Source organism: Trematomus bernacchii, unplaced genomic scaffold (genome assembly GCF_902827165.1).
Source record: "Trematomus bernacchii unplaced genomic scaffold, fTreBer1.1, whole genome shotgun sequence".
NCBI classification, from domain to species: Eukaryota; Metazoa; Chordata; class Actinopteri; order Perciformes; family Nototheniidae; genus Trematomus; species Trematomus bernacchii.
In genome coordinates, this window is record NW_022988050.1 from 282437 (window position 1) to 304823 (window position 22387).

The 22387-nt window shown below is 41.3% G+C and overlaps 1 protein-coding gene across 1 annotated transcript in view; it reads left to right on the top strand.

The window, feature by feature from the left end:
* snx29 (sorting nexin 29) overlaps positions 1 to 22387 on the top strand; it is a 172215-nt gene that overhangs the window by 7290 nt on the left and 142538 nt on the right. The window contains exons 5-13 of the mRNA XM_034119891.1: positions 889 to 1069; positions 1322 to 1392; positions 3940 to 4167; positions 7273 to 7693; positions 8573 to 8688; positions 10128 to 10224; positions 10392 to 10474; positions 17672 to 17735; positions 20319 to 20447. Coding sequence (XP_033975782.1) covers positions 889 to 1069; positions 1322 to 1392; positions 3940 to 4167; positions 7273 to 7693; positions 8573 to 8688; positions 10128 to 10224; positions 10392 to 10474; positions 17672 to 17735; positions 20319 to 20447 — 1390 coding nt within the window. The remainder of the gene's footprint in view (positions 1 to 888; positions 1070 to 1321; positions 1393 to 3939; positions 4168 to 7272; positions 7694 to 8572; positions 8689 to 10127; positions 10225 to 10391; positions 10475 to 17671; positions 17736 to 20318; positions 20448 to 22387) is intronic.

A 22387-nucleotide genomic window follows, 5' to 3' on the forward strand; every position in this document is an offset into this window, starting at 1 on the left:
CTGTACTTTCTACTTCTTACATGTTGAACACAAATACCTGAACTTTCTACTTCTTACATTTTGAACACAAATACCTGTACTTTCTACTTCTTACATTTTGAACACAAATACCTGTACTTTCTACTTCTTACATGTTGAACACAAATACCTGTACTTTCTACTTCTTACATGTTGAACACAAAGACCTGTACTTTCTACTTCTTACATGTTGAACACAAATACCTGTACTTTCTACTTCTTACATGTTGAACACAAATAACCTGAACTTTCTACTTCTTACATTTTGAACACAAATACCTGTACTTTCTACTTCTTACATTTTGAACACAAATACCTGTACTTTCTACTTCTTACATGTTGAACACAAATACCTGTACTTTCTACTTCTTACATGTTGAACACAAATACCTGTACTTTCTACTTCTTACATTTTCCAAACAGGCTGGTTCCTTTTAGTTTGAATGTGTGTTTGGTGGCGTGATCATTATTATTTAGAGTCATTGCGTGCCTATTGATTTGAACACGATCCGTGTATCCATCATTTCCTGGTCTTCTCTAAAGAAGAGGGACCAATGAAAACGTTGTCATGTTGCCGTTGTTCAGCATGGAAACATTCATTAGCTAACAATGACATTATTGTTCTATTAATATAAAGGGAGGTCAGGTACTCTTTAAAACAGCTGCTAGTTATGGGTACTTTTTACTGAAGTACATGTCAAAGCCTCTTTACTTTCACTTGAGTAAAGAAGTTTAGTCAGTACTTCTACTTTCACCAGAGTATTTTTAAACACGAGTATCTGTACTTCTACTTGAGTAAAGGATGTGTGTACTTTTGCCATCTCTGATTATAACCAATGTTATGTTTTCTTCCTCTCCTCCCCTCCCCAGAGTTGACGTTCTGGTTCTATGTGAAGGAGCACCTGAACCGCCACGAGCTGCAGCGGTTCCTCTCTCTGCGTCAGATCAGCTGTGAGCTGGGCCGCGGCCGGGCCTGGCTGCGCTGCGCTCTGAACGAACACTCGCTGGAGAGATACCTGCACACACTGCTGTCTGAGCGGCCGCGCCTGGGGTCAGTGTGTGTGTGTGTGTGTGTGTGTATATGTGCGCACGCGCGTGCAGTAATGGAGATTGCAATTTCATATTAATCAAAGAAACATCGAATTATGAAACGCTAATATATGACAAAATGTATTTAAATGTTTTTTTATAAGTGATATTGACACTCAAAAGTCTATTAAATTCCTAGGTAACAGCTGTACAACAGTGTTTTCCTCTTTTTCTAGTTTTTAAAATGTATCTCCACCTCCTCTCTATTTTCTAGAACTTATTATGAAGACTGGGCTTTTATTCTGGATGAAGAGAGAGCCAGCATGCTGCCCACCATGGCTGCAGGTGAGACTGGGTTTTAATGCTAGTTGCTTAATAGCAGCAACTGAGTAATGTAACATGTTGTATTGTATTTTGCACTTAAGCATGCATTCATCTCATTGTATGTTGATTATTGCTCTTGTAAAGCACTTTGTCTTGTTGCTGTAAAGCTCTATATAAATACATTGAACTTACTTACTAATGTCTTACAACACACACATCTTAAAGTGTTAACGGCCAACATACAGAGGAAATAACCTTTTGATTTAAGGCCTTCCTCTGGAGCAGGCTTTATGTGTTTGCCCGATTAGTTAAAGTGGACCTATCATGCTATATTTGAATAATATAGTGTAGGACCATACCTATATAAGGCATATTTATACTTTTTTTTTTTCAAAATACCAAACAGATCATGCATTTTAGCCATGCCTCATTTCGCTCAATTTGAAAAATGTTAGCTCTGTTTTAGCAAGGGCTGATTCAGTGAGAACAGCACCACCTACTGGCCTGGCATATGTACTACAGCGTCTCCAGCGCTTTCGAACGGCAATGGCCGTGGCTGTCTCCTCCTGATTGGTGGAGTTGGCCCAATAGCCGTAGCGCCACCGTCCTGACGTCAGGACAGTGTTCAAATCTGGATCCGTTTTTATCAGATCCGTTGCAGCCCCTTTTTTAGAGATTTGGGTATGGAGGAAAATAGAGAGGGTTGTGTTTTCTGACACTTGGTGAGTTCCCTGGAACACCGGGGACACATATTCATGTATAAAAGACGTACAAAAGTGCATTTTGCATGATACGTCCCCTTTAAGGATCGAAGAAAAGCAAAGTCATATCCCCATTACTAACAAAATAATATATCTTCTGCTGAGCACTACAGCCTCACTTTCATTTCAAACATGCATCACATAAACTGCTGTCAAAGCATTACATACGCTGACTTTGCACTTTTCTTGTTTATCATGACTGGACTTGGTTTTCTTCCTGAACTATTGATGAGCTCATCTCCCTGCCTGTTAAATATTAAGAGTATAAACCACTGATCTGCTGCCAGAGCTTCTCCTCTCTGTTCGAGAGTTCATCCTCGACCAGAGAGGAAGAGCTGACTAAGCACTTTTTCAGAAGTTGAAGAAAGCTGTACGTATTAAAGGTCTCCTATCATGCAAAATGCACTTTTTGATGTTCTGTATACATAAAGATGTGTCCCCGGTGTGTCAGGGAACTCACAAAGTGTCCGAAAACAAAACCCTCTCTTTTCCTCCGTACCTAAATCTCTAAAAACGGAGGGTACAACAGAGCTGATCCAGATTTGCTGCCGATATGACGTAATATCCGAAATGTGGGCTGGCTTTACACCCACGGCCCTAACAGAAGCAAAATGCTAACGTTATGCTATAAACGAACTACAGCCGAGTCCAGCAGCACGACTTCAACGTCACGCCAACTTAAGATCCATATTCAAACATACAGATTCGAAAGTGTACACGTTGAAGCGTTTGTTTGAACAGTTTGCAGGAGGCAGGCACTTGCTTTCAAGCAGAACAGGGCAAACAAACTTAGAGTGTTTACGTGTTCGGCGTAATGGTGTACAACGTCCTCGACAACTTCTGTAGTCCTACTCAGCCACTTGGTAACAACCATCGTTTTTCAGACACGTCAACTCTTCAGAAATCACCAGTGGGGTCACTGCTGATGGATTTAATGTCGTAGAACAAAACGTGACCCGTCTCTTAAATTCGTGTCAAACACAGACCTTATGTCCAGCTCTTTTCCAAAATCCTATCGAGAAATCCCATTAGCCGCGTTCACACCAAGTACTTTGCCGTATTTAGTGCCGGCACTCAGAGCCCCGGCACTTATGACCCCAGGGCATTTAGTACAGATCGCGTTCACACTGGAGTACTTTTCCCTGAGGGAAGATTACGCAAATGAGCCGCTGACGTCACTTCGTCTTCTTCTGCTTGGGTTTACTGGCAGGCAGCAAACAACTTCAAGGCGATTATACCGCCACCCCGAGTCCCCGGCCGAAGTCCCCGGAGTTGGGGGACTGGGCTTCAGTAGAAGCTGCTGGGACTCCCAGCAGCTTCTACTGAAGCCTTCAGAGTAAATTCGCCAGAACCGCCGACACCTTCCTTCATCTCCACCCGCTCCCATGTTTGGTTTTGTGTTGCCATAAGTTAGTCTCTCTGCGTTTGTGCGCTGGGCGAATGCTAATGCTAATAATGCTAATGCAAGGATAATACAATGGCGGCTCTACAAAACATTTCAGAGTTGTACGAGGCGTGGTTTGCAATTCGCCCAGACAATCAGAACTGGGGGCACTTTTTTCCCCCAGGAAAGTACGATCTCTCAGCAGGCACTAAAAATGGGGGTAATAAAGTTCCCGGCACTAAGTGCTACCGGAACTAAACGCGAAAAGTACGGTGAAAAGTACTCAGGTGTGAACGCGGCTATTGGCTCTGAGACGAGGGAACCGGAAGAGGTCAAATGCTGACTCACTTCCGGGTCTTAGGACTCGTCACTGCACCACTCTATAGGAACCCTTTAAATGAGATCTCCCTCTCTTCCCCTCAGGTCTGAACTCCATCCTGTTCGCCATCAACATCGACAACACGGACCTGAACGGGGGGGTGGTGCGGGGGGGCGGCTCCTCGGTGTCCGACCTCCTGAAGGAGTCGACGCAGGGCATCGGCAGCCTGTGGAAGGAGTCGACTCAGGGGGTGAGCTCTCTGCTGAGAGAGATCAGCACCCCCCGGGGGGAGGGGGACCCGCTGCCCGTCCTGCCCCGCAGCAGCTCTGCTGGTAGGAACACACACATTTAGTATAGAGCTGTTTGTAGCTGCAACACACGAGGGACAGAATGAATTTGACATGTAGCATCATCTTATAGCTGTGTTTCTTTTGTAATACATACACAAGCTGCAAAAACATCTTTCATTTCTTCAAAACTTTGCAGAAATAACAACTACTTTGGAACAATTTCACTTTCTTGTGAGATGTTATCCAACTTTTCAATACAGTGAATAAAATATCTTGGTTATTTGGATCTTAAATCTTATACACTGTTTTTCTATTTCATTTGTAAGGTGTTTCTGTTCGGAAATAAGATAAGCATATACAATAATAAATATTTTTTAATAATAATAATAATAATAAAAGAGGAATAATGATCATAATTATATTTGTATTTAAAGGTGGGGTAGGTAAGTTTGAGAAACCGGCTCGAGATACACTTTTTGTTATATTCCATGGAATGCTCTTAACATCCCGATAGCAATGAATATCTGAAGTGCTTTGACAATAAATACATAAAAAAATGTCATCTGTGGAAGCTGTAATACTGTAAAAAGCACGACCAATCATCTGAGCCGGCCCGGCTAAAATAACTGGATGGCCTACCTGCCTGTCAGCCTTCCATCTGTGCACAAACTTATCTCGTGCCCTCATTGGTCATGTGCGCGTTCGTGTGTGTTGGAGGAGGGGCTCTGTGAGGAAGTGGCAGATTTTTTCCGGCTGTGTATTTTCAAATTCTAGCGCACTCGAGCTGGTTTCTCCAAAATTACCTACCCTACCTTTAAACTTTATTCACTGAAAAAGTACGATTACAGGTTAAATAAAACATAAAAATAACAAAACATGAACATATCAGACCACAAACCTTGCACACCTAAATGTTTTGAGGAGAAAGAGATAAGCACCTTTCCAGTCTGAAATCCCCCTGCTTATGTCACTGAAGCAGCACAGAGAGAGAAGGCACGTATGGTTGAGTTGAAGCATGTGTAATGAAAGCACTGGTGGAATAAATCCAGTGGAGGCAACACAAAGCAGCAGCGAGAGGAAATCCCCCGTGAGATGAATCAACTTCCTGGATGTCTGCTCCTTGGTTGACCTCATTTAACGTCTGCTCCGTCTGCAGCGTCTGCTCCGTCCACCGGGGACAGATCCAGCGTTTCCTCTCCTTATGGTCTGCTCTGTGAGAAGAACTCTCTTTTAAAATGCATCTGTGTGCTGTTAAAACTTTACACTGGAGGAATCTATCTAGATTTGAAGATGAGGGGGAACCTGCTCAGATGATTCACTAAACCCTTTTAAAGAGGCCTTATGATACTCATTTTCAGGTGTATATCAGTATGTAGTGTCTCTACTTTAAAGAGTCCTCTCCTGCTGATGTTCAGGTGTATATCAGTATGTAGTGTATCTACTTTAAAGAGTCCTCTCCTGCTGATGCTCAGGTGTATATCAGTATGTAGTGCCTCTACTTTAAAAAGTCCTCTCCTGCTGATGTTCAGGTGTATATCAATATGTAGTGTCTCTACTTTAAAGAGTCCTCTCCTGCTGATGTTCAGGTGTATATCAGTATGTAGTGTCTCTACTTTAAAGAGTCCTCTCCTGCTGATGTTCAGGTGTATATCAGTATGTAGTGTCTCTACTTTAAAGAGTCCTCTCCTGCTGATGTTCAGGTGTATATCAGTATGTAGTGTCTCTACTTTAAAGAGTCCTCTCCTGCTGATGTTCAGGTGTATATCAGTATGTAGTGTCTCTACTTTAAAGAGTCCTCTCCTGCTGATGTTCAGGTGTATATCAGTATGTAGTGTCTCTACTTTAAAGAGTTCTCTCCTGCTGATGTTCAGGTGTATATCAGTATGTAGTGTCTCTACTTTAAAGAGTCCTCTCCTGCTGATGTTCAGGTGTATATCAGTATGTCGTGTCTCTACTTTAAAGAGTCCTCTCCTGCTGATGTTCAGGTGTATATCAGTATGTAGTGTCTCTACTTTAAAGAGTCCTCTCCTGCTGATGTTCAGGTGTATATCAGTATGTAGTGTCTCTACTTTAAAGAGTCCTCTCCTGCTGATGTTCAGGTGTATATCAGTATGTAGTGTCTCTACTTTAAAGAGTCCTCTCCTGCTGATGTTCAGGTGTATATCAGTATGTAGTGTCTCTACTTTAAAGAGTCCTCTCCTGCTGATGTTCAGGTGTATATCAGTATGTAGTGCCTCTACTTTAAAAAGTCCTCTCCTGCTGATGTTCAGGTGTATATCAATATGTAGTGTCTCTACTTTAAAGAGTCCTCTCCTGCTGATGTTCAGGTGTATATCAGTATGTAGTGTCTCTACTTTAAAGAGTCCTCTCCTGCTGATGTTCAGGTGTATATCAGTATGTAGTGCCTCTACTTTAAAAAGTCCTCTCCTGCTGATGTTCAGGTGTATATCAATATGTAGTGTCTCTACTTTAAAGAGTCCTCTCCTGCTGATGTTCAGGTGTATATCAGTATGTAGTGTCTCTACTTTAAAGAGTCCTCTCCTGCTGATGTTCAGGTGTATATCAGTATGTAGTGTCTCTACTTTAAAGAGTCCTCTCCTGCTGATGTTCAGGTGTATATCAGTATGTCGTGTCTCTACTTTAAAGAGTCCTCTCCTGCTGATGTTCAGGTGTATATCAGTATGTAGTGTCTCTACTTTAAGAGTCCTCTCCTGCTGATGTTCAGGTGTATATCAGTATGTAGTGTCTCTACTTTAAAGAGTCCTCTCCTGCTGATGTTCAGGTGTATATCAGTATGTAGTGTCTCTACTTTAAAGAGTCCTCTCCTGCTGATGTTCAGGTGTATATCAGTATGTAGTGTCTCTACTTTAAAGAGTCCTCTCCTGCTGATGTTCAGGTGTATATCAGTATGTAGTGACTCTACTTTAAAGCTTGTAAACATGTCACAGTAAAGGCAAAATATACAGTTATGAAACCTTAAAATGACCCCAAAAAATAGGCCCCTTTAAATAAACTTAAACTGCTGATGTCACCAGTACTAAACCTTTACTGTGTCAACATTTTGAGGCAGCTGGTTTAGATCTGAAGTTATTGAAGTCAGTAATTGAGTTTTTTTGTTCACTTCTTTTTCATCTTCTCTTACCCCAGACTCCGGGCTGAGGAAGGAGCGGCGGAGGAAAAAGAAAATCACCAACATCATTTCCTTTGATGACGATCTGGACGGAGGAGCTGAGGATGAGGAGGAGGGAGAGGAAGAGCTCCAGAAAGTGATGAGGAAGAGTTTCATCACTCCGGCTCAGAGCAGCGTGGAGGAGGGCGTGGATCCTTTAGAGCCCGAATTCTCCGAGTCCCCGGCCCAGAACGGCCTCTCTGAGCCGGGCATCGTGAGCTGGGTGGGGTCCCCTCATCCCTGCCGCACTCCCCCCCTCACTGCCTCCCCTCCTCTGCCCGACAGGAAGAGTATAGACAACGAGGAAGAGGAGGAGGAGGAAGAGGAGGAGGAGGAAGAGGAGGAGATGTACAAACGCAGAGCACAGTCACAGGAGGAGGAGAGGAGGAGCTCTGATCAGTGAGTCACACATCATGAACACGTAGAAAGATAGTATTTTGATAGGAGTTAATGTGGGCTCATGGCACGAGACCCTTGGAGGTTTTTCATTAAAGGGGACCTATCATGCAAAATGCACTTTTGTACGTCTTTTATACATGAATATGTGTCCCCGGTGTTCCAGGGAACTCACCAAGTGTCAGAAAACACAACCCTCTCTATTTTCCTCCATACCCAAATCTCTAAAAAAGGGGCTGCAACGGATCTGATAAAAACTGATCCAGATTTGAACACTGTCCTGACGTCAGGACGGTGGCGCTACGGCTATTGGGCCAACTCCACCAATCAGGAGGAGACAGTCACGGCCATTGCCGTTCGAAAGCGCTGGAGACGCTGTAGTACATATGCCAGGCCTCTAGATGGTGCTGTTCTCACTGAATCTGCCCTTGCAAAAACAGAGCTAACATTTTTCAAATTGAGCGAAATGAGGCATGGCTAAAATGCATGATCTGTTTGGTATTTTGAAAAAAAAAAAGTATAAATATGCCTTATATAGGTATGGTCCTATACTATATTATTCAAATATAGCATGATAGGTCCACTTTAAGTTCAAGTGAAATTATATAATAGTAATAATTTAAAAGTTTTGTTTGTAACACAAGAAAGACCAGGTTTTTCTGTGACGCATACGTGGAGTTGCATGAGGTGAAAGAGACAGGTGCATGCTGGGAAGTTGTGTCTTGTAGTTTTTCGCCAATAATGTCAGACTTGAAAATCCCTGGAATAGAGTATGAATGGGTGGTACAACTGAGGTTTTAATCCAACTTTTTGACTGAAATTAAGTTATTTATGTATGTAAATCCACCCGGGCTGACTGAGGTGTAATGTTTAATGTTTCAGGCTGGTGGTGGGCAGTCTGTCCAGTGTCTCCACATGGAGCCCCCTGCAGGTGAAGAAGACGCAGCCAATCAGCGCCGACATCCTCATCCCTCTGAACCCTGCACACTCTCAGACAGGTACTGAACACTTTAAAACACAGAAGCTGCAGAAACAGGAAGTTATTCTCCAACTTCTCTGTAATTCTTCTGGCTCTTTGGACTTATTTCCCCCCTTTCAGCAGCTGTAACTCCATCATGTATTTACATCTAAACTGCAGTACTGACTATACCTTACAAGGACGTGTGCAATAATAATTCAACTGTGCAAAACACAGGTTTACTCAGCCAGTAATACTGTATTAATACTGTACAATGTAAGTAATATTATTATTTAAACTGTTACCACACTTATAGTATTGTCACTATGGTACATATTGTCCAATCTGATTTTTTCGTATATATTTCAATTTTTCCTTCTTTATTTCTATTATTGAAGAAATTCTTTACATACTTTAATTATATTTCTATTTTTGTTCTCTATTTTAATTATTATTTTAATTTAAAAAAAAATAGGAAGAACTGTTACCTAAACCAATTTCCTCTGTGGCAAAAAAAAAGAAGGTTTTATGATGTATTCATAATCGTGCACCATCAGGGAAGATGCCCTCTGTTTCGCAAATCAATAACATTTTCCCTGAGTGCTTTTAGCCTCCACTGCAGACTACTAGCACTGTACAGTCATTATTCTACATTACGTACATTGTGTTTCTATAAATATGTTCATAAATAAGGGCTAACCTGTTCTACAATACCTTTAAGACTCTGTAACATTTGTTAAAGGTCCCATGTCATGGCCATTTCCAATGTTCCAAACTCACATTGGTTTCTCATACAGCATCTCTGTATAGTATGTGTATTCACTCTCTGTCCTACACGCCTTGTTGGAGCTCTGCCCCCCCCCCTCCCTGTGAACCCAGTGGCCGTCTGCGAGACAGTGAGACACAGCGGAACTCAGCCCGAAACACACACACACCCGCAGCCTGGCTGGGAGTTTGTGTGTGTGCCCAGGCTGAGTTCCGCGGTGTCTCGCTGTCTCGCCGACCCCACACCAGTGAGCCAGCTCACAGTCCTCGCAGCAGCGAGCCTCGCAACGTCCCGCCGTGTGTGTGTGTGTGAGGAAGTCCGCGGATTGGTCCAAACATAACGGCTCCGCGGACGTAACGTAACGGCTCCGAAGATTGGTCCAAATTATGTTACGTTACGTTACGTCACTATACCCGAAATACGTCACTATACCCAAGAAGTAAACAATGGAAAAAGAGAAATCTCCAACGAGGCGTTCTGGGGCAGCATAGACAGGTCTTTTCTGTGTTAGAGTTTTACTCGCTACAGGGTGTACTTTGAGGGTTTGTGACTCTGCAGACCGTTTACATGCAGATTCATAACACACAAGGGGACGGGTAATAACCAGAAAAGCATGACATGGGACCTTTAAAGAGTTGTTTCAGCTGCCTCAGTGTGAGGACCAGATGAAATCTCAGGACTTCCTCTCAGTCTTCACTTTCACTTTGTTTCAGTGAGTCCTGCGGAAGACAGAGCTGCCTTTCCTGCTCAGAGTGACTCAGCAGGACGGGGGGGAAACTGTGAGAGCGACACACCGCTGCTAACATTCGAGTAAGCTAAGTCAGGATTGATGTGCTGTTCTGTGCATGATTTGCAGTTTAGTGCCACAAATAAATCAGTTTTAAGTCACAGGGCAAAACAGGCAAGACTTGTCCGTTTGCTTTTGGTGCTGCAGCCACAGCTTTCCTCACTAACATGGATATTAAAATGTGTTTCAGTCTGGAGTCCAGTCCTCCAGCGGAGTCTGCTCCTCTCTCCAGCACGATGCCGACATCCAGCCTGCCAGAGTCCATGACAGTCGGTCAGTGTTCCTCCTTTCTCCTGCTCTCACTGCTCCTCTCTCTCTCCTGCTCTTCTAGTTCGGTCTGTTGTCACACTGGTTTCGTCAATCGTCATGGTTCATACCACATGTGAGCTAGCACTAGAGCAGCAACTGTGCAGTGTCTCTGAACAGAACTCATAGCAATGATAGCACTTCAAATGCAAGGTTAGAACATGCTAACCAACAAGAGGGATTTCCATTGTTATGCACAGCAGCTGTGGTAGTTTCCAAAAGAGACTAATCAGATATTATACTGCTATGATCTTAAGAATCAGTAACAATCTAACAAAGGGCTGACAGTCATGCACTGCAAACCCTATGTGAGTGTTTATCTCATGATGCTAGCATACATATTAAGTCACAACAAAACCTCAAAATTGAGTGAAACAGTCTATAGCGACAGCAGAAACAAACAAAGTCGCTGAGAGGCTGAGGCCGGGCCTGTTTGATATGCAGGCGTGTGGCGCAGTGGGTTGTTCGTTGGTGTTCGGATCAGGGGGGCACAGGTTCAATCCCCACTGCAGTCAGCATGTCGTTGTGTCCCTGAGACACTTCACCCCAAATTGCTCCTGTGGGGATTGTCCACAGTATTGAGTATGTAAGTCGCTTTGGATAAAAGCGTCTAACAAGTGCCATGTAATGTAATAATGTAATGATATTGTGTGACACGCTACAAAAAATACTTGCTGAGATCAAAACTCTGTTGAAAAATAATGTAGTTTAATGAAAACTGGGATGATCAACTTATTTTCCTTAGACATTGTTATAATAATCAAAGCAATCATTAAACTTGTGGTCAACAACAAATACACGCACACACACACACACACACACAACACACACACACACACACACACACACACACACACACACACACACACACACACACACACACACACACACACAGGTGAACAGGATTATGAGTGCCGCCCATATCCATGTGACCCAAGCCAACCAATCAATAGTGATCAAACAAATATCTTATATTAAAACAAACGCATTACTATGTACGTTTCATGGCTCCTACACAGTCTTTAAAACAGTCTTTAAGAATGTCTTGACTTGACTATACTTACTGTTGTTTATCTGTGCAAACATGTCACTAGAAAAGTGTTTTTACATTTTAAATCTAACATTTTAGACTTCACCCACAAGGCATCAAGATTAGGTATGTAACAAAATTGTAGGAGCAGCAGCAAGAGGGTCAAGGCCAGAATATAAGATAACATTCTTTATAAGTATCTTTTTAGAGTTTTTGTTTCACTTTTATGGTGGAAAACCATCTAAAAAACGTTTAAAAGTATCTGGAGGGAGCTTTTAAAGATGTTAAAACTAGATAATTAGTTTTGGTCTGCACTCATTACGCTCAGCGAGCAGCCGCAGCAGTGAATAGAAACTGTATAATTATGTGTAAGTGAAATGTGTTCATTTCCTCGCAGCACTGAGGAAAAATGAAATCAAACACAAAACGGATTCTTATTCAATATGACGGCAAAAATCAGAGTTGTTAAATCCCCAGCTCCTCATGGGTTTTTATCTGAAGACAATCTAATCTCAGAGTGTATTGCCACAATGAGTTTATGGTTATGAACCCTGAGGAAGTTAGGACATGTGTCTGTCTGGAAATGTTAGCACCAGCTGTCGTCTGCAGCAAATCAAATCACGTATGGAAATCTTGCTTTTTGTTGTTGTGCAGTTAGTGAAATGGATCTAATCGCTGAGTCTTGTGCCGAGAGCAGGGGTCTCAAACTCAAGGCCCGGGGGCCAAATCCGGCCCGCGACTTCATTTTATGTGGCCCCGCAAGAGCTTGCAAAGAATATATTACGTTTATTATACGGTTACATGCTACTTTACAGAAGCAGGTTGCCCATAAACTACATGTCCCACAATGCATCTTGTTTTGTGACATGCGCACTGAAGAGACTTGCAATTATTTGCCCTGGACTTCTGCTTTCAGACGTAGTTAATTACTGAGTTATTATCCTATCTGATAATAATCCAATGCAGAGGCAATAATGTAATATAATACATTATTATATATATATATATTATATATTTATATAGTTACAACCGGACCTTTGAGTGCAACCTTTATGCAAATGTGGCCCGCGATGAAATTGAGTGTGACACCCCTGGCCTAGAGAATGTTCACTTCTTACCATAATAACAAAAGATCCAGCAGGTGGCACTGTTGGTCCATTTTAAGCACATGTTGCTGCATAAACACACCCGTCTGCTCCCCCCAGAGGATTTAGCTTGAGAGGAAAATTGGTAGAGTGTGACACAGAGTCAGATTTATCCATTTACATCACATATACGATGTCAGATGTAGATACAACGAGCTTGATGAGCTTTTAATGTGTGAAAAACCTCACAGCACATGCAGGATTTTGCCGGATGCTTGGTGTTCTGCTTGTTGCCCTGAAGCTAATCAGACTGCAAGATGCTCACACTGATGCTATTTGATTCCTTGGATTATGTGTGTGTGTGTGTGTGTGTGTGTGTGAGAGAGAGAGGGTGTTAGAGTGTTAGATCCTTAAGCCCTCTATAAAAGGAGGTCAGAGAGTTGTGGAATCTAAAAGTACAGAGGTGGAGATGATGATCTTTTAAAACAGCAGTTAAATAGTTAAATCCACTTAATCCAGTTTTGTGTGTTAGTCCCTCCCCAATCAAACAGTCTTATATAAAATAAATCCTTCCTAACAGAGGCAGACATCATTTATTCCTACGCCTACTGTACGCTGAATAGACCAGAATGCAATGCAGACAAAACCGATTTTTGCATTTTGAGTAGAAGCCATGACCCTCTCTCGCTATTGGTGATACTGTTGCTCTCTTCGCCTACTCACTTAACCCAAAGCAAAAAGTACAGTTCCCTTTTGGAGGGTTGGTGCAAAGTTGTTTTGTGCAACGTAGAAAACCACAGAAGAAGAAAAACATATGAGGATTGATGGATAGCGGTCCTTTTGGTTGGTCTTTCTGCAGTTTATTTCATACTGAATTTCACCACTTGTATCTTCTTTAAAGGGGCTCTGTTATGCTTTTTGTGCATGTCAATGGTCTGCAAAGGCTAAAATCCCAAAGTTACCTCCCCCTGCCTGAAATGCCTCCATTGTACTCCTTTGAACATACTGACATCACTATGTAACACTTGCGCTTCTACTGGCCAGCGCTCCAACACATTGTACGTGATAGGCTAAAGGGGCGGGACATCTCTAAGCAGTTGACCAATCACAACAGAGCCGGCCAGCTAACCAATCAGAGCAGACTGGGCTCTGGTTTCAGACAGAGGGTGAAAAGAGGTGCTGCAGCACAGGCAGTATGAGACACTAATGTGAAACCAGAAAATGAACAGAATAGGCTGAGGGGAAATGTTCATTAAGTAAGGAATCAACACGAGCAGCTTGATTGGCCCGTGTGATGACAGAAGAGCGTAATAAGACCTTCTATGAATAGGAACATTTGCAGTGTATCATTACAGCGTGCGTATGTTTAGTGCTGAAGAATAGTAAAAACAGCTAATGACAGTGTTTGCCCTCGTCGTGATTAACGCTTTGTGACACACTCTGATGAATACCAAGCATGCTGGATTTTTATTAAATGTGAGAAACTGAGAGCAGAGAAATGGTGTAAGACAGGAAAAAGTGTGTACGGCAAGATCTCCCTCGGTGTGTGAGGCCGGCGGCTGCATTGATTGGAGAGTTTGGAGTCTATAATTCCCACGGCACCTCCATTACATGGCCTAGCTCTCCGCTAATGCATCTATTACGGGAACAACTGAGCAAGAGCGTGAAGGTTTCCGGTGGGGGCGCACACACACACACACACACACACACACACACACACACACACACACACACACACACACACACACACACACACACACACACACACACACACACACACACACACACACACACACACACACACACACACACACACACACACACACACACACACACACACACACACACACACACACACACACACACACACACACACACACACACACACACACACACACACACACTTTTCACATATTTACTCAAGTTAAAGTAGTTGTACCACAGTCTGAAAATACTCCATTACAGGAGTTCAAAATGTTATTTAAGTACAATTACAGAAGTATTATCATCAAAATGTACTTAAAGTATCAAATAAAAATATCTCATTATGTGGAATAGCAATTTTATTAGTGGTTAATTAATGTATAATATTACTACAATACATATGAGTTGTTATTCCTCAAAAGTAGATTAATAGCATATCATATAAACGCACGATGCAAACTGAAAACCAACATATTTCGACTGCACCGTGGCCAATAAAAAAAAAAGAAGATGGATGGAGTGGGTTGCACTGAAATTGACATATTGCAAACCTATGTGGGTCTCTATCATGTGGAGACCACACATCGTCATTTTCATTTAAACTGATGATGTTTGACCTCTAAAAGTCCTCGGGCCACAATTCCTATCAAGCACAAGAAATGTTCTGACTCTTTGGAGAATGTACGCTCAAGTTACAACATCTTACAGCTTTTAATAACTTTTCATCCTGGTGGTCTTTAGAGGTTACTGACTGGGAAGTTCTGTAGATTAAATCTGAAGAAGGAGCTTGTTATATAACGGAACCTGAAAATGGCTAAAAATACGGAAAAGTCACACTAAATTCAATATAGCCGACTTCCTGTTGGGTTTGGACAATAGTTCCAAGAGACTTTTTTTTAAGTCTATATGTGATACATGTGCCTGTCGAATATCGTGCATGTAAGCTTCTGTACGTAGCACTAATACAAAGCTAATGCACGCTACGCTAAGCTAATGTTTCTTGTTTTTTGCACTTAATTGGAAATCGCTTTGGATAAATGAATCCGCCAAATGAAATGTTATTTAAACGGACAGTACTTGAGTAAATATACATAGTTACATCCCACGATTATTGCACACATGTATTTCCCCTCACACACACTTTGGCTGTGGACTGAAGCCCCTAATGGCTCGTGTTCGTGGCCCTGCTGTGAACGCGTGGTCGGACTTAAGGTCACGTTTATTTCTGGCCTTCTGAAGTGAAGAATGGATCCTTGGAGATAATAGACTCTGTTGTGTTCTTCCTCCTCCTCCTCCTCCTCCCCCCCCCTTTTCCCCCAGTTAGACACTCAGCTCGGGGGCTGCAGGAGACCTACTTGTGTCTGGGGCTTCATCGACACCCTACATTAGTTATGAAAATAGATTTAGAGAGAATTGTGTGTGTGTGTGTGTGTGTGTGTGTGTGTGTGTGTGTGTGTGTGTGTGTGTGTGTGTGTGTGTGTGTGTGTGTGTGTGTGTGTGTGTGTGTGTGTGTGTGTGTGTGTGTGTGTGTGTGTGTGTGTGTGTGTGTGTGTGTGTGTGTGTGTGTGTGTGTGTGTGTGTGTGTGTGTGTGTGTGTGTGTGTGTGTGTGTGTGTGTGTGTGTGTGTGTGTGTGTGTGTGTGTGTGTGTGTGTGTGTGTGTGTGTGTGTGTGTGTGTGTGTGTGTGTGTGTGTGTGTGTGTGTGTGTGTGTGTGTGTGTGTGTGTGTGTGTGTGTGTCCTGCTAACAGCCTAGTAAGAGGCTCTGAAACCTTCGTGTGCACCTCCGAGCGTTACTATGGAGATGAATCATTGTGAGCGGCCCAAATCTGTCCTTCACATCGGGACTGAGATTATCATCAGCCGACTGCAGACTGATGCAGATCAACTGACTGATGCAGATCAACTGACTGATGCAGATCAACTGACTGATGCAGATCAACTGACTGATGCAGATCAACTGACTGTCGCTCTGAGGCTGGAGTTATTAGGGCTGCGAGATTTAGAGAAAAAAGACCTGTTGAGATTGTATTGGCTGATATTGAAATTGGGATATGAAGAGGACGGGTGTAAATTTAGTTCTTCCTCAGTACAAATACACGCTTTTTAAAATGTGTTCTGTTGAATAGTATTTGTTATTAGGCTGGGACTTCCCGAACCATCACAAATCAGATATTTGTACATGTTTTGCCTTAAGCTAATATTTCTCTTACTGCGATTATCTTATTGCTTCAGTCCTAATTTCGCTTTTGATTACATTCTGATTATTTGTGCAGGCCTAGCTGGAAACAGGGTTTTTTCGTCCTTTATTCTCAAAAATAACAAATTCTCATCCAAACAAACACTGTTTAATAACACATAAGAAAGGCATAAAACACACAGGTGTTGTTGTAGTGAGATGAGATTGATCCAACTGTGCAAAGTGAAGCAATGTGGCTACTTTACGATTAAAACAAATGTTCTGGTGACATTCATCTTTAAGAGTTTATTATTATACAGTATTATACTTTATTGCCTTATTGAGAAAATGCAATGTTTGTTAGGTTTTGTTTCACTAATTATTCATTATTAATTATTTTATTGTTACCCTTTTTGAGTGAGTAAGGGTTTGAAAACCCTCCCGTCAATATTTAAACGTTACATCCAATTACATATACTTCTCATTTGTTATTGAAATGATTATACACAACAAATAAATAGTAACAGGAACAAAAAACACCATCCATCTTCTCCCGCTTATCCGTGGTCGCGGAGGTAGCAGTTCCAGCAACAAAAAAACACATTGAAGAAAAAAAACATGTCATCGCAGATAATATTGTATCCTTCCTCTCACATGCTTGTATCTACTTGCCAAAAACCCAATTCTTAAATGTACGCAACTGTAATTACCCCTCTCTCACAGCATGTACTTTTAAAAAAATACCTCAACGGTCCTTTTATGTAACTATATGTGTGATAAGTTAAATTGCACAGAAGTGATACTGCCTACTTTCTGCAAACAACCCTTTTTCAGTGCACTATAATTCACTTGTTGAGTGTGTTTTCATTCTTGATTCATAGTTTAATGCCAGTGTTTTCATCCCTTTTCTTACATTTATCTTTGATGAGCTCTTTTCTTCAAGCTTCCAAAATAAAGTGTGTTTTTACTGCAGCAATAAAAGCATTCTCTGAGAGCCAGACATCATCCTGTCAGCGGGAAAAACTGATTCTATCAAAGCAGTTTGTCTTATTTCTACATCTGTAAACAGTTATATATTACTTCATGCATTGTGGTGTGTATTGTCTGTGTGTTTTTCGTGTATTTGAAGTAGTTTTATTGCAGAAATCTCACGTCTTTTTTTGTTGCAGTGGAGCTTCGCCAGGCCATCGTCGCCATGATGAACAGGAAGGACGAGCTGGAGGAACAAAACACGTACGTTCAGATTCAGAACCAACCCAAACACGCTGTATACCAACAGTTCTGTATAGAAATCTACTAGAGAACTGCGTCAAACAAGATAGACATTTAATATCCTCATACAGGTGTCAACAACTTCATGGTTACCTCGTACTGTTTTTATATCATCCGTGTCTAGAAAACTCTAAACGGGTGCATTTGACTGTTAAGTTTTGTATGTTTACAGACATTTGCCAAAACAAAGCAGCGTATAAACATCAGATTTAAAAACTAAAATAGGTTTACAAAAAAAGAAACGCCATTTAAAGATTTTTGGAGTTTATTTTACGGTTAATTTATGATTTTTCTGTCCGAGAAAAAAAAATCAAATGCTGATTTGAAACCGTTGTTACGAAGTTGAGGCATTTCCTGTTTCTCTGTGACGAGGCAGTGGTTTCGACTTGGGACAAATTCTCCTTATCTAGTGCTCCCGTAACACACACACACACACACACACACACACACACACTAACACACACTCTCTCTCTCTCTCTCTCTCTCTCTCTCTCTCTCTCTCTCTCTCTCTCTCTCTCTCTCTCTCTCTCTCTCTCTCTCTCTCTCTCTCTCTCTCTCAGGCTGGAGGACGATATTGAATGACCTGCTTGCTTTGTTTACATCCTGAGACGAGAGCTTTTATTTGTGCTGACCTGGGGCCAGGACGCTGTTTTGTTGTTCTTATCATTCTTGAGCATTAATCCACCAAAGATTGTGATTTACTCTCATTTAACAGCCGCTAAACAGGTGCAAACTGCAATACAAAATCTGCCGTAATGACCTAAAAAACACGGATTAATACGATTAATCATAAATGAATGTGAATCTCCTGCCAGATCTATGTGATTTGTGTTTGGGGCATTGAGATAAGAGCGATGCAATCAAAGATGTGTGTAGATGTTTGTGTATCAGAGATAAGCCTGACTGCATTTAATAATGTTTATCCGATCTACTGATTATAAAAATAACATGTCAAAATGTAGTCGTCTTTATGTGGAGGATTAGGTCTGCAACATGTATCACCAACTGAATGCAAATGAGTCCGAAAATAAACCACTTTATATATTGCAGTCGTGAAAAACAGTTACTCAAAAACTACAATTTTGATGTACTTTATGGGAGTATTTCCATTTTACGCTGCTTTATACTTCTACTCCACTACATTTCAGATGCTAATATTGTACTTCTAATACAAGAGCATAATAGGGTCCCTTTTAACATTTGCTTAAAACATTAATTTACTTACTCAATTACTCCTGTACATAAAGTAATGTAAATAACACCAGAATGGAGAATTGAATGTCCCCTCTGGGATTCATAAAGCATGTCTTAATCTTACTCTTGGTACTTAATATTTAGTTTGATGACCTAATAATTAGTAATTTTGTATAATTAAGTTATGCTACTTGTAATTTAAATCTTTATTGTCACATTATATATGGCAGTAACAAGTCCGTTTTCCCACTTTCTGTTGAGTTGTGTTTCTTGCAATCTCAATTCATAAGTCATTTTTCCATCAAAAAGATTTCTTCCACAATTGTTACCCGTTGGTTGTTCGTTGGTGGTGCTTCCTTACCCCAATTCCTACTGATAGCTAAGTGTTAGAAAATAATCACTGGTCTCCGGCTTGAGCTTCAATCTCAGGATCCATGTATTTATGATCCTCTCCAGAATGGAAGTAGTCATCACATACAGAGCATCAACTAGTTCCTGAACAGTGTCCTTCACATGCTGATATCCAAGAGAGGGAGTTACACAGTCACAAGATGGAGGAATACCGGTTCTTCTAAGTAATCATACATCCTGTCATGAACAAAATACTGAGTTTTTTTCTCAAAATGTTGGTTTTTGACTATTTCTCAAAATTCTGACTATTTCTCAAAATGTTGGTTTTTGACTATTTCAAAAAAATTCTGACTTTTTCTCAAAATTCTGACTTTTTTCTCAAAATCTCAAAATCATGTCTTTTTCTCAAAATCATGTATTTTTCTCAAAATCTCAAAATTCTGTCTTTTTTTCTCAGAAACTCAAGATTCTTACTTTTTCTCAAAATCTCAAATTCTGACTTTTTCTCAAAATCTCTAAATCCTGTATTTTTTTCTAAAAATCTCAAAATTCTGACTTTTTACTCAAAATCTCAAAATTCTGACTTTTTTCTCAAAATCTAAAAAAAAGTAGTCCTCACATACAGAGCATCAACTAGTTCCTGAACAGTGTCCTTCACATGCTGATATCCAAGAGAGGGAGTTACACAGTCACAAGATGGAGGAATAGAAAGCAGTATTCAATGTTTACTTCAGATTAGCTCCACGTCAGAAATGATCATGCTTGTCATATGTCTATCTCCATAGAGGCTGAATCATCATGTTAATCACATAGCTATCATATGCCTCAAACAGTCCTGATGCTCTTCTAGGTAATCATACATCCTGTCATGTACACAGCTACAGTTGGGATACCTTTGTTATCATGTGGACTCTGATATTGGAAGAGTACATTCTCCAAACACTAAGTTATGCTACTTTTACTGAATTAAAGTCTGAATGTCCTCCCTCTGTGTTTCAGGTCTCTGCGCGGTCTTCTGGACGGAGAGATGGAGCACTCGGCCGGCCTCAGGCAGGAAACTGATCTTCTGAAGAAGAAGCTCTCGGAGCTGGAGGAGAGACACAGCACCAAGGTGCAGGCGCTCGCCAGGTGAGAATCAGCTGCCTGGAGATCAGATATTCAGACTGTCAATGTGTGGAGATAGAGAATTCAAATCAAACTCTTCTTTAATCATCGTGACGCATCACCACACTCACAGTTCAATTGCATTAAACCCGAAAGAAAACACAGACTATAGTATAGCTGATGGTCGTCTACCAATCGGATGGTTGTGGGTTCGATTGCAGCCTTGCAGTCAAGATTTCAATGTATCCTTGGACAAGATAATTTACCCCAACTTGGACCGCCGATAACCAAAAGAAATCAGAGCTCCAGCGTCTACCAGTGTTTCAAGGTGAATCTGAAAAATGAGTTACTCTCTCTTTCTTTTCGGTCCTGGTATTCCGGTGAGCACTGCTGGGCAGAAGAGGACCTTTAGTTCATGGATTTATGTATTGTAAAATAAGAATAATCAATAATTAAAACATATTTGTATTTATCGCCCGAGAAATCTGTGAGATGCAAAACTTCCACAGTGTGAAATGGAAACACTAATTAAAGGTGGGGTAGGTAATTCACTTCAGAAACACTTGTTGTTATATTCCATGGAAAGCTCTTAACATCCCGATAGCAATGAATACATTAAATGCTTTGACAATAAATACATTAAAAAAAAGTCATATGTGGAAGCCGTGGCGCTGTAAAAAGCACGACCAATCATCTGAGCCGGCCCGGCTAAAATAACTGGATGGCCTACCTGCCTGTCAGCCTTCCATCTGTGCACAAACTTATCTTGTGCCCTCATTGGTCATGTGCGCGTTCGTGTGTGTTGGAGGAGGGGCTCTGTAAGGAAGTCTGAAGGAAGGGGCAGATTTTTTCCGGTTGCGTATTTTCAAATTCTAGCGCACTCGAGCTGGTTTCTCCATTCTTACCTACCCTACCTTTAAGGCTTTTCAAGTTGCCAAAAATATTCCCCTTCAGACCTCCAGATAAATTACTTTAGTGTCTTATTGTAGTTCTTTACAATCATTACTGTCTTTTATCCCTTTGCATTTCAAACCTTAAAAAAATGACAACATTGACAGTTTTCTGGCACATTTCGCATTTTTCTTGAATAAGCACAGTCCATGTTTTGTCTGTTTTGATGAGTAAACCTTGTGAAGAGGTGTGATAATGAACCCTAGAGGTGATGCAGCTTTGACTTTTTAATCCGAGGCTACTTTCTGCTTCCTGCACCATCAGCCGAAAGCTGTGAGTTGCTGGTGGGAGGATCTTTTTGATTTTCCCTGACATTGTAATGACCGTTTCATCGCTGCTGACCATTAACCTCATCGACCGCCCGCAGATCTATGACGGCTGTGTGCTCGGGGGCCTCTTTACTGTACGTCACGCGGGTTTAATTGCATGGCCATTTAAATAAAGCTTTCACACATCAGGCAGGAAACACACGAGGCACTCATCACTTTAATGATAGCTACAGTCATGAGTCACACCTGGGTTTGACGGGGCCAAATCTGAGCTGAGGGACTTTGATCTCATGCATGTACACGTTCAAACCAACTTTTTCAGTGAGTAAACATGCTGTGAAATGTTTTGTGATAAAAGCCTTTACACATAATACACAGTCATTACCACTAAAATGGCAGGAGGATATCAGACAGGAAAGGGACTATTTTTGTGCAACTATCACTGTTAAAAGAATATTCAACATGAAAGAATTATCATTTGAATACTATTACTAACTCTGTGTGACCTTGATAAAGACTTCTTGCTTGTCTTCCACGCTTTAGGTAAACAAAATCGAGGAAGATCAATCCATCAGTCATATTTATTTATAAAGCACATTTAAAAACAACCCACGTTGACCAAAAAGCTGTACAGAACAGAGCAGGATGCTGTTCCAATAGAAAAGGCACAAAGCCAAATTGAACAGCAGCAAAATGATACCAAAAACTCAGTTTATAAACTCTATGAAAACAGTTTGATTCCAA